Source organism: Anneissia japonica, unplaced genomic scaffold (assembly GCF_011630105.1).
Source record: "Anneissia japonica isolate Jap-2015-1 unplaced genomic scaffold, ASM1163010v1 scaffold3709_len703521_cov189, whole genome shotgun sequence".
NCBI classification, from domain to species: Eukaryota; Metazoa; Echinodermata; class Crinoidea; order Comatulida; family Comatulidae; genus Anneissia; species Anneissia japonica.
This window is the reverse complement of record NW_022694779.1, coordinates 585,283-603,238: the sequence shown is the minus strand read 5'-3', so window position 1 is coordinate 603,238 and position 17,956 is coordinate 585,283. Positions and strand designations below refer to the sequence as shown.

At 34.9% G+C, this 17,956-nt stretch overlaps 1 protein-coding gene across 1 annotated transcript in view; it reads left to right on the top strand.

Moving 5' to 3' along the window:
* LOC117101319 (protein unc-79 homolog) overlaps positions 1 to 17,956 on the top strand; it is a 38,270-nt gene that overhangs the window by 13,274 nt on the left and 7,040 nt on the right. The window contains exons 18-42 of the mRNA XM_033241285.1: positions 496 to 783; positions 2,377 to 2,748; positions 2,978 to 3,116; positions 3,274 to 3,398; positions 3,615 to 3,763; positions 4,294 to 4,451; positions 4,960 to 5,141; positions 5,250 to 5,451; positions 6,090 to 6,131; positions 8,830 to 9,048; positions 9,654 to 9,734; positions 10,445 to 10,569; positions 11,207 to 11,263; positions 11,507 to 11,632; positions 12,279 to 12,461; positions 13,098 to 13,266; positions 13,629 to 14,232; positions 14,798 to 14,938; positions 15,035 to 15,073; positions 15,499 to 15,614; positions 15,882 to 15,967; positions 16,088 to 16,255; positions 16,712 to 16,891; positions 17,134 to 17,319; positions 17,837 to 17,951. Coding sequence (XP_033097176.1) covers positions 496 to 783; positions 2,377 to 2,748; positions 2,978 to 3,116; positions 3,274 to 3,398; positions 3,615 to 3,763; positions 4,294 to 4,451; positions 4,960 to 5,141; positions 5,250 to 5,451; positions 6,090 to 6,131; positions 8,830 to 9,048; positions 9,654 to 9,734; positions 10,445 to 10,569; positions 11,207 to 11,263; positions 11,507 to 11,632; positions 12,279 to 12,461; positions 13,098 to 13,266; positions 13,629 to 14,232; positions 14,798 to 14,938; positions 15,035 to 15,073; positions 15,499 to 15,614; positions 15,882 to 15,967; positions 16,088 to 16,255; positions 16,712 to 16,891; positions 17,134 to 17,319; positions 17,837 to 17,951 — 4,252 coding nt within the window. The remainder of the gene's footprint in view (positions 1 to 495; positions 784 to 2,376; positions 2,749 to 2,977; positions 3,117 to 3,273; positions 3,399 to 3,614; positions 3,764 to 4,293; positions 4,452 to 4,959; positions 5,142 to 5,249; positions 5,452 to 6,089; positions 6,132 to 8,829; positions 9,049 to 9,653; positions 9,735 to 10,444; positions 10,570 to 11,206; positions 11,264 to 11,506; positions 11,633 to 12,278; positions 12,462 to 13,097; positions 13,267 to 13,628; positions 14,233 to 14,797; positions 14,939 to 15,034; positions 15,074 to 15,498; positions 15,615 to 15,881; positions 15,968 to 16,087; positions 16,256 to 16,711; positions 16,892 to 17,133; positions 17,320 to 17,836; positions 17,952 to 17,956) is intronic.

The window sequence follows — 17,956 nt, the reverse complement described above, 5'->3', positions numbered from 1 at the left end:
TGCTGTCCATGTGTGGCTAAGGATCTTTGCTGGACATGTGTGGCCATGGGTCTTTGCTGTCCATGTGTGGCCAATGGTCTTTTCTGTCCACGTGTGGCCAATAGTCTTTGCTGTCCATGTGTGGCCAATGGTCTTTTCTGTCCATGTGTGGCCAGTAGTCTTTGCTGTCCATATTAGCCTATTATGAGCCAATAATAATCAACTTTAAGTTGAAGTTACTCTACAAAGTTACTACTTATACTTATGATTATACCTAGGAATAATTATCTGCAGTACCCTCTGCTACTTGGGGACCAGATTCAACACTAGTCAGTAAGTGAAAGCTAGCTGGTGGTCTAGTGGTTATGACACCAGGCCAGTTATCTGGAGGTCATGGGTTCGATTCTCACCCGAATCACAAATTTTTTTTCGCAAGTATTTGGGACATTAATTAATTGTCTGATTAGATTACATATTAATGGTTTATCTTGTTTGCAAATAATTCAATCTTTATAGATATTGTGTGAATTGGACATATCATTGCCCTTTGACCTTCTGGTGTCAATGTTCAACGATGGTATTACATGGATGAAAGGACCCCACACCAAGCAGCAACAGGAAACTAAGAAACGTTATCCATCACAACCCAGCTCAGGGAGTGTGCAAAGCCCACAACCAGACACCCCCGAAGTAACGGTGGACTCTCCCACTATCCTTAGCATGCAGGATAGTGTTTTCTTAGATCCTGAAGAAGATGTAAATCTCCAGTGCTTTGTGGTGATGTTGGATTTGATCCTCAGAAAGGTAAGCTGCCATAAACGTAGCATGATCTATAAGTTGCAAGAATTAGTTTCTGACTATAAAACTGAACCATTCGCCCTGCTTGAGTGTAATCTGTTTCCTCGTATATCCTTTTTTAATAGAATGTATATAATATGTATATCATGTAGAAATTCTCAGAACATGTAATGTTATATCAACATTAGTCTAACTGATCATGACTAATCATGTTATATTCCATTTCGAAAACTCCTATTCTAAGTGTTACAGCATAACATCTACATGCTATAAGCTTAACTGCTATTTTTAGTGTTTATAATTTTACCATACCAGCAACACAACTATAAAGCCTTTCTAGGTGTATAGATTGACCATGTACATAGGCTTAAGCATGACTACTTGTTAAAGTATCATGCTTCTGCCATATTCATGTTAGTGAAGCATGGCTGCTATTCTAAGTGTCATAGTTCTACCATCTACATACATATTTGCTTAATCATGACTGTCATTCTAGGAATTATAGTTCTACCATCTATAGTCTTAGTACTGTTGTATGTTTAGAGAAATGAAAGTATATGTTATTAATCGTGATCAGTATTTTAAGTGCTATAATTTTACCATATATTTTATATAGCATAAGCTCAATAAGCATGATTACAATTCTATTATAGGCTTAATTAAAACTGCTATTTTTGGTGTTATAGTTCTACCATCTACTGTACATACTTAAGCATGAATGCTATTCTAAGTGTTATAGTTCTAGCATACCCATGTAAGTCACCACAGTTTAAAGTGTATATATGTCATTTGTTAGAATGTGTTCTTACCATTGTTGTTTGCATGCAATTTTCCCCTTCAGTTCTCATGTGAGTACACATACCTTGCACATTGCATGATCACAAAATGTAAGTATTTTTCTTTTTATTGTTATTAAACATTAAGTTTAAGTGGTTCTTAAATATATATAAATATGCAATATGTAGTTTAATTTTGATGGCTTAAATTTAAAACAAAATTCTACCAATAAATATTTTGGTGAAACCTCAATATTCTGCCTGCAGCTTATCTTGGAACAGTAGTTGATATGATGTGATACTGTTAGGAGAATTTGGAATGCTTTACCCAGAATACTAACTGTAAATGTGGTGGGGCTGTAGCTTTGTAGATAAGAGACTTGCCTTCCAATCTCAAGGTCCAGGGTTTAAATCCTGCAATGTTGATGGAGTGGAGCTGTAGCTTGGTTGTTAAGATGCTTGCCTTCTAATCCCACGGTCGTAGGTTAAAATCCTGCAGTGTTGATTGAGTGGAGGTGTAGCTTGGTGGTTAAGATTCTTGCTTTCCAATCCTAGAGTCCTGGGTTCAAATCCAGCAATTCTGATGGAGTGCAGTTGTAGCTTGGTTAAGGTGCTTGTCTTACAGTTTCAGGTCCTGGGTTGAAATCCTGTAAGAATCCCAAATTTTTTCTTCAATTAAAAACAACTTCACTCTGTAGCAGCATATTGACACTTAGAATATAGCTTTATTCTGCAATTCACAAATGTTTCTGCTGATGAATATAAAGTAAATACAGAAATACAGAACATGTCTAAAAAGATCATAACTTTTTCTTTCTGACAGTATGATTCGCAAAGTTACCAGTCGCACCTTGGCCTAGAACACAAAGAATCTAAGGAGACACTAAGTGTGATAATGAGTATGTTACAAGCCCCTTGGGGTGGGGCTCATTGCTGTACCGTAGGGGATGAGAGCAAAGAATGTAGCCTCTGTGATCTGTCCGCTTTATGGTTCCAACTCGCGTTACTGATCATCGAGACAATTGCCGGGGAGAATGAGACTAAAGTGACAGACATGCCAGAAGTTTCCGAGTATGAATTTGACACAAAGATTAAAAGACTGATACAGTTCCAGAAAGATTGTCCCCAGAAGGATAAGAATCAAGTAAAGGGCGAAACGCCAGACAAACCAAAACCGAAAAAACTTGGCCAACAGGTACAGTAATTCTGTTAAGAGTTTAAAATTCAGTTGTTTTATTATTTATCCACCCAAATGCTTATCTCTTAATGAGGGTTATGAATAGAGATTAAAGATGGTTTTATTCGATTTTGATACTGTTGGATAATACTGCGGTAGAAAATGAATGGAATGTACATGGCCATGAAGTAACAGCACAATTTTAATATTATATCTTACCTTTATAATTGTTTTAATTTAATTTCAGGTGAAAGCTCAATCATTTGACCTAGGTCAGGTGCAATCCATTACACGGTCAGGTAAGGCAGATGCAAGAGGTGTCCCAGGCAGGGGAAACATCCCACGACTCCAGAAGGTATCAGAAGACAGCTTCACTTATGACCAAAGTAAGTTTGTCTTCATAAGAAGAATGAACATAACTATACTCATACTTAAATAGATGAGTGAACCTTTGTTCAGTACTTCAGTATTACTTTACAGTTATAATTACAATTCTATTTCCTATGATGCTTAATCATTTCTTAAATCAATTTTACTTTTCAGATGGTGAGGACGCTGTGTTTGTCCACCTGCAGGAACAGTCGACATGGGACACAAGTTATGGCGAAGTGCACTTCAAGATATCTGAACTGCCCCTACCTCTTCAAATCTTTACAGCATTGGTCAAGGTATTTGTTGTTATTTTAGTATTTATATGGCGCATATTCCTTTAGGTTACAAAGCACTTTGTTACTTTGTTTTCCCTGGTCATTGGGTCCATATGCTTAAATGTTGCTGCCTTACTTGCGAAGTAGCAGGGTACCCATTTATCACCATTAAGTGGTAAACACCTTTCAAGATAGAGGTTATCTAAAGGATTTTAAAAATTTATATTCATTATTTAGGAGCTGCCAAAGCATGATGATTCTGTGGTGTTACATTACCTCATCAACTGTATTCGTATTGTTTGTCTGAATGAGGAGTGTCTGCGAGGTTCTGTTAAGGATAATATTGCTTTCCTTGCCTATGCCCAGGAACATCTTCTCATTCCAAAGTAAGTCTTTGTTTGATTGACATGATTTTTTTTATGACACTGATGTATCAAGTGATGCATCATCACTGTTGATATTGTCATCACTACCACTTTGTCATCATCATTCCATTAATCATACTATCATCATCACTATTGCGATCATTAGTATCATCATTATCAATGTCTTCATAATTGTCATTATGTTTGTAATATTTATTACACTCCAATCATCTTCATCATCATCCATATCATTATCAGGATCTTCATCTTTATAATCATTATCATCGATGTCATTGTTAACATCATCATCCTAATTGTTTTTGTTGCCACCATTGTTGCCACTGCTGCTGTAGTCACCATCATCACCATAATCATCATCTTCATCATCATCATCACCATCATCATCATCTTCATCATCATCATCTTCATCATCTTCATCCTCTAATAAGCCTTTATCAAATTTCAGAATGCTGTAGCCTATCAAAAGTAAAATCAAGTGAAGACTGGCTGTATTATAACATATTATTTATTATATAATTTATTTTTGACAGCTTGTGGAGATTGATGCAAGGAGAATTATCTCACCTGGTATCGCTTATGGTTCCCATCATGAATCACTGTCTAGCGTTACCTTGTGGAGCTGATGCCCTCTGGAGAATTGTCGATAGTGATGTTGGAAGTGAAGACTGGCAGACCAGGTTTACAGGAGGTTAGCATTATCTAAGTTTGATATTTAAAATTACTGTCCTTATTTGATCACATAATAATGTAAGCCTTGTCCAGGCATGCCTAAATATGGTCATGATAACATCACATCATGACCATATATAGGTACGTCATGACTATATATGGGAATACAACAATATTTTTGTCAAAACAAATTTGATAGTGTGGTTAGTTGAGCAATCACCCATCATGATGCCTATGTAATGCAAACATGCTGAACTCTTCCTTCCGGCGGTTGGTCATGATATATCTTTACATTTTTTCCTGACAGATAGAATGTATCCAATGTAAATTGCCTCCTATCACTGGTAGGGTAGTCACATGACCACCATAGCATGGTGATCACATGATTATGCTAGCAGGGTGATAACATGACCACAGGCCACTATAACCTATTTTGCTCATTCACTCTTTGGCCCCACAATACATACAGTGGAGATTTGTCTGTCATTGCTAGTTTATTAAATTTCATGTGAATTTTTTTTTTTTAGTTGAATCACTCGGTGTGTTTTTGCGATTTGCGGACCAGCGGGCAATCGGCACCAACTCTGTGATCATGAGTACGCTTGCTCATCTATTCAGTAGCTTGATTGGCTGTGTAGAAGACATTTGTCCGGCAGTTGCGACTCGCACTGTTGTTATGCTCGAGACAATTCCGGCCAATGCTCTTAAGGTTGGTCACATTGTATGTATGCATTACGCATGTCTGTTAATTAGCATGTGTATATCTATCTCTGTTAAATGAATTCAGAATGATGTGAAATTCCATTCTTTTTTCCAGGTATTGATCCATTGCTTAGAATTCCAATGGGATTCAGTACTCGAGGATCGTGCACTCATTCTAAGCCGTCTCCATCAGTTGAAGCATTTTCTACCAGGCCCTTCATTCTTTACGTGGGAATTCTTCATGAATCGTCTTGATACGTTATCCGTCGAAGCACAGGTTGATCTTGATCAAAATAGGGAATTCCCCTTTCCAGTTGGTATGTCATGAATAAATCACTTTCATTAATTACATAGATTATTCATTAACAATACATAAATTCAGTAGTTAGTGGAAACTCCAATAATGGTTTAAAATATTATGGAATTCCCCTGTATCGGTTTTTGTGTACTAAGAAAAGTTATATGCTGCAATTCTTAATATAATTTATTGCATGTTAATTTAATATACAATCTTGAAATTAATATTGTCTCATGTTTTTGTTGTGATCTTGTTCTACAAAGTTAATGCTGTGATTATAATACTATTGTAGGTCTCAAATTATTCTTGTTTTAAATGATTATATACTGCCCTCTGTTGGTGGAATGTGGAGATGTTTGTTTTGATTCGTAGGATGTTTTGTGAGTTATGTTAATAGGGCGTCTGGTTATAGATATTTATGCGCATGTTGATAGTAGTAGTAGTAAAAATTGTGATTTGAATTTGTGGTAAAGAAAATACATTGGATTTTGTTATTTAAATTGTTTTTCTTTTAAAATAACAGTGTATTTATAATTTGTTTATGTTTTATCTGACGTGATAGAACCCCTCTCTAACATTTCTATCTTTTTCTACTTAACCCTTCTGCATTTATCTTATTGTCTTCATTCTTTGATGTGTGTCTTTTGGCTTATGAAGCCGAGAAACGTGACACGCTCAGTGGCAAGCAACCGTCAACGGGTAAGAGCATGCACAAACATAATTATAGTAATAATTACCATAGTGATTGTTGCCATAGCTAATAAACAAACATAATCATGAATGAATTTTTTGTTTTTTTCATTAAACATTTTACTAACACATCTATTAAGAACAATTACTACTAACATTGTTTCATTCTTATATGAGGCCGCGAATGCTAGTATAACAAATTGTTAGAGGCTTTGCGATTGTCAACATTTTCATAAGAGCATAAATACTGCCTGTAATAAAATTTTAAAGAACCCCAAACAATTGATTTAAACGTTGAATTGTTCCTTCAAAAGTATAAAAAAATTTACCAACTTCCAATTCATTATTATAAAAAAAAAAACATATAAAAAAAAACATAGTGTATAATGAAAATTCTTAAATTGATTGATTTCTTACTACAAAAATATTGAGATACTTGTGAAAATGTTTACAATTATTAAAACATTTTTGATGTTTTTTTTTTTTAAGCTATCTCTAAAGATATATTAGATAATAGTTTATATATTTTCTTAAAAATTATATATTTGTACATTTCTTTTGCCAAAACATGCATTCTCGATATGTATATAAACATGTGGTCTCATTAGGAAATAGTGCTGAAATTACATTTGTGCTGACATCATAACTTGTGCTGACATCATAGCTTCTACTGGCATCATCACAATTTGAGCTGACATCACAACATCTATTAAAAATAGCTGACACTACTACTTTTGCAATTCTACCAATCTTTTCATATTCTATATTGGAATGTTAATTTTTCAATTAATTTTGCTTGAATTGTATACTGTATTAAATAACCAAATTTGAATTGAATAAATTTATATAATTGTTTATTCTTGAGTATCATATCATTATCATTATATCTTTTATTTAATAAATTGCATGTAAAACTGACTAGATGTAAATTAGGTCAGAGGTTTGCTACAACATCCATATATCAATATGTATTAGTGACCTCTGCAGCTTGGCTTTTAAGTACAGTAATATGCATGAATGATCGGATTATATTTGTTAAAATATCAAATTAATTAAAATATATGGTTTTATATAAATGTTAATATATATAGCTGAATGTTACATATTTAGTTGTTTACTTATTATAAGAATTTTTTGTGATTGTGGTTTATCCAATAGACTTATCATTTGGAGATCCACAATATAACAAAAACAATGTAATTAACCATTTTAAATATTTATTTTGATGTTTGATTGTATAAAGAATATGATACAAATATAATCTAACATATTAGTGGTGATTACAAATGTAAAATTTAAAAAGCTTATATTCTAGTAAACATTACGATAACATTTTTGCTAAAAACGCGCCAGTGAACATCGTCGAAACCCCCTAAATACGGCCATTTTCTACTTTTTCTTTTAATAACTTCGCTCATACTTAATCAATTTTTTTGCGTAAAAAATAAAACAAATTGAAATTTAATAATCTTTACATCGATTATTAAATTATAATTGTATTCATGACACAGTCATCAGACTTTTGATTTTGTAATCAGACTCACTTATGTTTTTTTTCCAACGTAAACCAAAATCTTCTAGCCATCTTTAAGATAAATCCCTCTATAGTAGAAAGTAGCCGGTCGATTTTCACCAGTAAATCTCTATTCGAAAGCCTCATTTGTCTTCTAAATCATATTTAAACATGACTTTGATTAGTTCAGTAGTATCATTGTGCCAATCAGATTTATGAAGTCCATTGAAAACTTCTCCCGAGAAGCTTATGGCATTACAAGCAAATAACCATCTGATGATCACATTGATACAGCACTTTTTAGAATACCAGGCAAAATTACTACATTATCTGTATTTTTAAACAATAAGACTATGATCATAGGCTACAGAAAAAGATAGAGATTGTTATTATGTAAGCTTTAAGCAGTAAATATTTATAGTTTTTTGGTATGAGCAGTTTTAATTTTTTTGTAAATAAAGTTTTTGTAAAAAACAACATGGTTTTCCGAGCGGTTCGCGCGTCGCCGCTGGCGTGGGCTGTGCGTTTTCTTTTTCTAATGTGTTAGGCTACTGCATGTGTGAGTGTGACGGAAAAGGTACCGTGTGTGCTAGGCTTGTTGATACAGTAGGTTGATAAAAGATATTATATGTTTGTATTTTACATATGAATGAAATACCTTATAAAGTAGGTACCGGAAACACCCTAAATTATAAATGAACTGTTCCAAATCAATTACGCGTTTAATTCACAGTAAAGCGCACAATGCACGTCGGCCCATCATTGAGAGCGTATTCAGTGAATAGACTGTAAATGTTATCGTAATGAATAATTATCTTTAAAATTATTAAATGATTCATTCTTTTTCATCAATGAATTATCATTCCATTAAGGCATGTTCTTTAAGGAGTTCATTTCAAATATGAATAGATGTTTAGAAAATTAGTAGATATAGTAATATTCAAATGTTGTCATAAAGAAAGCATAAAGTAAGATACACCCTTTATTTGTGTCTGTTAGATTGGAAGGCTTTCGAAGTGCAAAAAAAAAAATGGCTCACGAGCCATTTTAGGCCCTATTGATTATACATACTGGGTAGTATAGTGACTGTTTTTTATATAAGGTTTAAAAATCTGAAGAAATCTTTGATACTGTTAATTTACATCTGATGACTTCTTTTCTATTGAGCTATTTATTAATATTCTTGTTAAAAAGATTTGGCTCGCTCAAGAACTGTGTCAGGTGAGAAGACCGAAAAACATCAGACAAAGTTACATCGTGCCATGATCATACGAACCCAATCAGACACGCCACAGTCCAAACTACGTCATCAGCTCACACCCTCAACCTCCGGATCAACTAAACGCCACTACCCACGAAGTGAATCTGCTCCAACGAATCTCTGGGCATTTAGAAAAGGGCACTTCAGGTCTTGTGAGTAAAACGTTCATATTATGAGTGAAGCTTAGCTTAGTCAGCTAAACTGGTGGTAGCCACTGTGTGTGTGCGCTGAACCGTGGAGATCTTTAGGTCCCCGGTTCAATTCCCATCACTGCTCTCCTTGTGTTTCAGCTGGAGGGCCTGAAATACAGGTTACGATAGCGCACGGTCTTTTGGATGAGACGTGTGCAGTATGGCCCTTGTTATTATTAAAGAACGCAGTACACTGTTCGGAAAAGAGTAGGGGATTGTCTCCCGGTGTGCTGCCCAATTCACCACCAGAAGGACCCCACTGGAAACAAGTCTTCGGACTTTGTGGGTTATCCTAGGTGTGATTAACACTAAAATACTCCTATCCATGTTGATGATTTCGTTTATTGATCCCTGACCTTAATGTGATGATGGTGTTTGTTTACATGTGATGAAACCAGATACAAATGATTATGTTTATTATATGCCTCAAAATGAAACTTCAAATCTATGTAGAAAAATGATTAAGTTCGTTGCTTAGCATCCTTGGCTCTTGTGCCTAAAGTTGAATATATAAAATCAAAAATAGATAAAATGAAGTTGTACCAAATTTACTTTTGTGTCTGCAGCTGAACGATCCACCTACAGTAACCAGTCTTCACCTGAAAACCTGCTAAGCCTAGGATCCCTTGCTGAAGAAGTCTTTGAAGGTAAAAAAAAGAAAAAAAATAACATAATTAATCTCAAAGCTTAATTGTAAACAATGTCAAATATTAAAGTTGAAGTATGTGCTGTAGAGAAATAAGGTGATAGATGAAGATGCAGGCAGCAAAGGTGAAAGGCTTACAAGGCAAAGAGAATAGGTGTAGAACAAAGGCTTTCCTTTTCCAATGGAAAAATGAGGCATTCTAAAGCCTGTCTCACATTATCGCGACCTAACATTGCAACCGTACCGACCTACGGTCGTATCTGACCGGAAGTAGGACCTGACGACCAGTACCGACCACTATATTTTTTCCAACATGTTGAAAACTCTGCGACCATCGACGACCCTCTCTTCTACACGAGCAAGTTGCTCATAGCAGCTCTCACACTGGCCGATGTCGGTCGTATACTGATCGCAGTCCATATAGGTTGTGAGAGTTGCTTAAGTCTTTTTTGTGAATACTTACCTGGATAAGCTGATAAATGCCAAAGTTTCCTCTAAAACTTACCTCTCAAGACATTAATCAGATTATCCAGGTAAGTATCTCACTCATAGACTAACAACATCACTTCTGATTTTTTTAATTTATGAAGAACACAACAATGTATTTTACCTGCAGCAACTACATAAATATTTACAAGCTAGAATTATTATTTTGAATCTTTGTCGATCACATTTTTCCATAGTTTAACACCCATGATTCTTTCACATCAGATGGCCATTTGGGTCCGCTAGAAGAGGGACATGCTTCGACCACAACTGATGCTCAATCTAATATACTTGATCTGGCATTCATAGATAAAGAAACAGTTCATCAATTGATTACACTGCTGATGAGGGTAAGCATCCACCTTATACTGCCCTCTATTGATTTTTCATTGTTATATTGTCATATCGGGAATAAAACTCTGCTCCTACAAATTGGTGCATCCTGGGGGTATAGAAGTAACATTTTTTTTATTATTGGGAGGAAGCAAATTTGATATAAATTAAGATAAAAAAAATACAAAATTTGAGGAACTTTATTGCAATCTCTCATTATAAAAACATAAATCAAAATTGAAGTTTAACAAAAGTAGGGAAAAAACATTTAAAAACATCACAAACAATATACATAACAATATAGAAAAGAAGAGAGAATTAAAATCAATTATTGTGTATTTAATTTAGTTTAATTTAATCATTAATTCATGCTTATTCGATAATTTATTTTTATTTTAAAATGTATAATATATTTATTTACAATTATATTTAAAAAAACTTTCAGAACAATAAGTTACAAAGGACCCTAAAAAATTAGGTGATTGTTTTTACTCAGCAAAATTCCAGTGGGAGAGCTGCCAGGGAAGGTGGAAGGGTGCATTTTCCCCCATGTTCCTGTGGATTATGCCATACAGTACTAATATCAACATTTTATCCCCCATGTTCATGTGGATTATGTCATAGGTACTAATATCAACATTTTATTATTTTTAGTTCATGGCCAAAGCTGAGTGTAGTGATGACGATCAAAATGGTTCTAGTAAGGCTATGGTGAGTCATAACAATGGAGTTCATTGTCCATACAATAAATACTCTGTCCACACTCTCAAATTTGCCGTATATAGTCACTCTGTGCCTATATATGGTCATGGAGCGATGTCATCATGACCATATTTAGCATGTCGCATATTTTTATCTAAATACAATATGATAATCTGGACAGGACTTAACCCTTTAATCAGTCTTAAAATAATTTATGCTTCAATTGTATTTTATTTTATATTCATTCTATAGATGACTGTTATACGTCATTTGTATGCACTAGTCGGATTCAGCAAGTTGGACAAACTGTTCACCATCGCACCTCATCAGCTGAGGGAGTCCTCCGTATTTAATGCGTTCATTGCAGGAATCGCCAAGGTTAGTAACCGCCCTCTTTAAACTATAATACAGTAGAACCCCTCAATTACGTACAGCACGGACCCAGAGCCATTCGTAATTGCGGGTATTCGTAAAATCGGGGTTGACCCAAATTCCAATATATTTCACTGGTACTTACACTGGCATAGGCTAGGCCCACAGGCCTACGCAGCTAAGTCTGAGGGGGCCTAGGCCTACAGTAGGCAGTTTCTAAGCATTGTGATCCCACTCTAGGCCCTACACAAATTTGTTTTTAATCGGACGTTTTTATCTTCTTAAATACCTAGATTGTGGATTTTACTCCAACACCACTTCCATAGATACTTGTAAAATTATATATATTGATCATTCAATGAAACAAGCACTATGTTGACTTTTACAGCTGAAAACGATGATTAAAAGAGAAGTAAAATTTGTTGCATGCACGTGTGAAGCCATAATAAACACTGAATTTGAAGAGGCCCGTTAGAGGGCCTCCTTCACTTGAGAATTACATAGTATTGTGTTGTATGCATGCTAAAAATAGTATTTTTTCACTTCGATTTTACATTCGTTAAATCAGGGTTTGTAATTGAGGGTTTCTACTGTACCTTTGTTTTGTAAAGATGAGATAAAGCTTTTTCTTACTTTTCCGTGCTCTTGACAGGTCATGGATTACAACATTAAGTTGGGCAAAAAGATTTTACCCCTAGTGGTTGAGCTACTGAAGTACTGCCCCTCCCCGCAGAAGACACCACACCACCGACAACATCAAGACTACACCCTGTTTTTCTTGGAGCCACACTGTAGACAATCCTGGTTGATGACAATACTTGTTATACTCTACAAGGTACAGCATTTCAAGCCAATGTTACTTTTAAGATATACAGTATATAGAGGGCAGTATTTCAGTTTGACCTAGCAACTGACCTTTAGTGGCTACGCGAACTTAACAATGGCCAAATTCAACTGGTCATTCTTCATTAAACCACACCCACCTGCGCAGTGGTAAAATCCTACTTAACGAAGGCAACCAGTCGAATAGAAAACTGGTAAATACTCGACAAAACAAAATGGCTGCATAGTTACCGCAATACACGCTGCGTAATCTAGGTTTGCTTTGGCTTGTGGCAGTATGGGTTTTCGTAAAAAAATGTTTTTATTCCAGTTTTTAAATTCTGTTAGCCTACAATTATTTTTTTACTTCATGTGCGTAAATATTATAATTTTCATTTTCTGAAATTTAATCTAAATTATATTAACACAAATGTTGTTGCTAAACTGACCAATTGGCCACGTTTGTTTTGATAACGTGGATAACTTAACACTGATTAGCGCACTCTGGTTTAACGTTAATTTTCATTGTCAACGAAGTCTATTTTATGAACCAATCGAATGAAAAATACACTCAACAAAAAATTGTAGTCAACGAAATGAACCAGTTGAATAAGCCCATTGTTACTTTATATACCTATTTTCTTTTCAGTATGATTTAGACTCAATGGACCTGAAAAGCACTTTAGAAGTTCTGATAAGGATTTGCATCAATACCATCGAGGGACATGTACACCAGTGTAAGCCCAAGCTGCCTGAACCACCTCAACCAGAAGACATCTGGGGAGCTACCAGTGATGTTGCAGACCCACCTAAGACAGGTTGCACTCACAATGTTACTCTTTTATTAGTCATTAGAAAACAGTAGTACAGTTTATGTAAAATTAAATAATATTAATAATATTTTGATTTATTTTAATATTTGTAAACATGAAGTGCATATATTTTCTGTGCATTTCAGCTCTAGTACAGTTTATGTAAAATTAAATAATATTAATAATATTTTGATTTATTTTAATATTTGTAAACATGAAGTGCATATATTTTCTGTGCATTTCAGCTCTGTGTTGAGTGGTGGAGGGGGGGGGGTGGTAGGGGATGGCTTGAGTAGGACTTCTGTGGTGAATGTCCAAGTGATAGACTCAACTTGCAAACTTAGTAATTAAACCATTTTACATTTTAGAGCCTGCTCCCAGAAATCTTGGTTTTGACAGTGACTCCGGCAAAGGTTTCACTCCAGGGGGAGTCCCACTTTACTCTTCGACACCCAATAAGGAATTGGTTGGGAACAGCGGACAATCACAGACAGTCTGTAAGATGTTGTATTTATCAGACGACACCTCATCTCGAGTTGTCCCTGGCAACATTGTCTCAACGATTGTTGAAGAAGAAGAGAATGCGGAGACCATTGAGATGCTGGAACCAATCAAGGAGGCGAGTTTAGAAACTGCCACCGCAAGAGTCATGTTTGTTGAGAAGGAGGAGGAAGTCGTTGTCACCAGTAAACCTTGTGTTATTGAGGAAGAACCTGTGATAGAGAAACAGATCACAGATCCATCGTCAGAGGAGAAGCAGAAGATCCCGATTACAGTCCGTAATCGACGGAAGCGAAAGAAGGCCATCGTGAATATTGCAACAACACCTGATCGTAAAGTACCCAATCAGAGGATGAGAGGGAAACGGATTCATAAAAGATCGGAGACGCTGAGAGGATCAGAGAGAAGAAGCAGCGTTCACTCAGCTGTCAGACGTTACAATGAAGACAAAAATATCATGGCTCTGAACAGGTAATTTTTTTAAAAATCTCTCCAAGAACTGTTAATTAACGTTGTGATGTTTTATGTGTTTTTACAGTACTGTGTTGGCATCAATTCAAATACCATTAAGTCTATTACTTTCAAGTCTTAACTAATTATTAATCCCAAATACTGTAGACAGGTAATTTTATTTCAAAGGGTTGCTATTTGCTTTCTCATTATTACGCACATATACCATTACACTCAGTGGCTTAGCTTGGGGGCATGGTAGCGTCCTCGTCTCGACCTTGGATAACGCTAATTCTACCACCATCACACACAAGATCAAGTCAACATCTACTTGTAATATCATTTTCATCATGCCATCTGACGGGCCTGGCAGAGTAGAATGATTGTGCTAGAAACGGTGTCCCGCTCTGGTTGAAACAATCTAGCAAGTGCGTAGACACAGTAAGAAGTGGCTAACTGATTATCAGCTTACCCTTCTTCTCCCACCCCTGCACATATCCATATCTATTATGTAATACTTCATGCTCATATTTGCACAGTAGTTTTAATATTGTCTTTCCTTATTTCTTGTATAACTCTTCAACAGATGTTCTGACTGCAATGCTATTTTAGAAGAATATGATGAAGACACCATTTCATTGGCAATTGTTGTCTTGGCAACTTATATCCATAAGGATTTGGACTTTGCAGCACCATTCCTACTGGAAGTGCTTCAGGTGGTTGGCAGGTAATGTACTAAATTTTCAGCAATTATTTTAATACATAGGAAAGTTTATTTGCTATTCATTGCATAGATAATTTAAATGCTTTGTTTTCTCTGCAGAGTTGCCTCAGCCACATTCTATCCATGGCAAAATGATATGTAAGTTTAAAATCTATGATTTTGTTATCAGTATTGCTTAATACCAACGTATTCCCTCATATACTCAGTATTATCACCATCATCATCAACCTCACCATCATCAGGATATAGCAATCATCATCATGATCATTGTCATCACTATCACCTCATCCTAATCTTTGTTATTATCACATCCTAATCTTCATTAACATCATCATCATTGTCATAACAATCATCATATCATCCTTATCTTTGTAATCATTATCACCATATTCATCATCATAATCTTATTATGTATGACATCACATCATATTCTCATCATCATTATCACACCATCTTCATTATAATTATGATCAGTATCATCCTCTTAATAATTATCAGTTAAATCCATAATCTTATGTTTCTGTAAAATTGTTCAACATTTCCTGTTTTTTTTTTAATTCTAGAGTTGGGAGTCCTCCAGGTCATGTTTGCTCAGTTGCTAAGCAGTTCCTGCGATGCATTTGCCACCAACTTGCCCCCAATGGTATCTTTGTCACACTGTTCCTCAGCAGAATTGAAGGTTGATATTTTAAATTTTCTACTCATCATCATTATCATCATCAGTGTCATCATCTTCATCATTAGTGTCATCAACAGCATTTCATCATCGTTATCATCATCATCAGCAGTAACGTTTCATAATCATTATTATTTCAACATCATAATCATCACCATCATTTTATAGTCACCATTATCATCATTGGCATCATCATTATTACTAGGTGTGTGTATTATCATGTGATAATAGGTACAAATTCTGCATATTATTTTTCTTTTATACAACTAGATCAAACATTTCTGAAGACATTAGCTCTAGCCCTTGATGACTTTGGTGAACTTTCTGCCATGGATGCTGTGCATCGCTTGCTGGAGGTACCTGAAACAAAACAAACTTAATATCGAACTCACTGAATTTGAATGTTATGCAAAAACAAGCCCATTAATCATTCTAATGTATATAATAACAATTGTGTTTTAATTTATTTTCTGTAGGGAATTAATCGAAAAACCAATCTGCCTCCGATGCGTATTCAGCGTGCGATATTGAATCTCGCTGACTATATGGAAGAGCTCCCTCTGGAGGGTGTTGGAGCATGGGCAAATCTCACAGTTCATTTTGACATATTCTTCAAGAAAATCATTGCTGTTCTACCTGAAAATGTAAGTCAGTTGCAAGATGGTATTAATTTACATAAGTAAATTATTTCAGTCTAGTTTCAAGTTGAGGAGTTTTAAAATGTCTATTAAAAGATATTAAATTATATTAACTTACCGTATTTATTCGAATGAACACCCCGCTTTGAATAAACGCCCCCTCGAATAAACGCCGCCGCTAGAGCCAAGCGGAATTTATTTGAGTATAACGTATCCATTTTACACAAAAAAAAACCTCCCTCGAATGAATGCCTCTCACAAGTAAATGCCTCTGTCAAATAAACAACCCCTGGGCATTTATTTCAATAACACGGTAAACTCCTGTGAATAACTTTAATTAGGTATTTTAAAATGTGTATGAACATTTATTTAATTAACCCCTTTTTCACATCATTAATCTACTATAGATGTGAAAGATTTTTTTTTAACATTAACAGTTTTTCTATTTTGTTCTTTTTTCAGTGTGATGTATCACCTTTGTTCCGCATTATGCTGGTTCTTCTCAAATGTCCAGCGGTCAAGAATTTGACCGCTTTACTTGATTCCTTCAGCAAAATCATCTCATTCACGATTCAAAAAGCAAGATTTAAGATCCAACAACTTATGGAGTTGTGCTCATTAGCATACAGGACCTTCAGTAAAGTAAGAAAGAAGATTGATAATAACGAGTGGTATGCCATGGTCCACTCGTGTAAAAAAAAGCATCCTAAACAAATTAGATATTAGTATGATTATTTAATAAAATAACTTTGATTATTATATTTATTTCTCTCCTCTCCACCAATCACTTGCCTTTTTTTTTTTTGCAAATACTAAAACATATTAGATATTTTGTGAATTAAAACACATATGATATGAATTCTTTATTTACTTTATTATTAAAGGATCGTGAAAGGTTGTCGCTATCTCGTTGTGTGGTGGTTGAGTTAAACAACGCCCTCAAGTTTAAGATATCAATCCCAGATGCTAATTTGATTGAGCTGGTGCAGTTTGTGTGCATCGATGCTGGAGGACGGATCAGCGAATCTTTCTTTGATGAGATGAAAATGAAGCAACTCCAGTCATCATGGGTATAGTCTATTGACGTTATAATACAGTATATATATAGATTAATCAATTATGTAACACCACAAGGTCTCTCCTTTATAATCCACCATGTCAAGGCCTCTATACATTATTACCCTGGTCATAATTATGATCATTACCTATGCAACACATACTGAACCACTGTATTCCATAATTTTGCAAGTAATAATCAGTACATTTGCATTCTATATGTATTTGTATCATTGTAATGTATTTTTATACTCTATATTATAACTATAATCAAAATGTTTTATAATAATGATTTTAAAAATTCATCATCATTTTCTGTAATATTACCATGACTATAATAATCATGTTAAGGTATCATCAATGTTTTGTCAATTTTTGTTATAAATGCTTTAAATTTTGTTCATTTATTTCTGAAGGTTTAATCACAGTTGTTTAGCATTTTCTGCCATAACATTTCCTTGTAACTGATTAAATATTTTTCAGTATCTTAGTTGAATTGTTAAATGCAATAACCGCTTTTTTTAATTTTAGTGTTCAACTGGTGTGTTGGAATGTATGAGGAGCTACATAAACGAATATATTGAATTCATCGGTGACCTCCATGCCCTCTCGAAGGTCAAGGTTAGTAACATTTACCCTCTCTCTTACCCC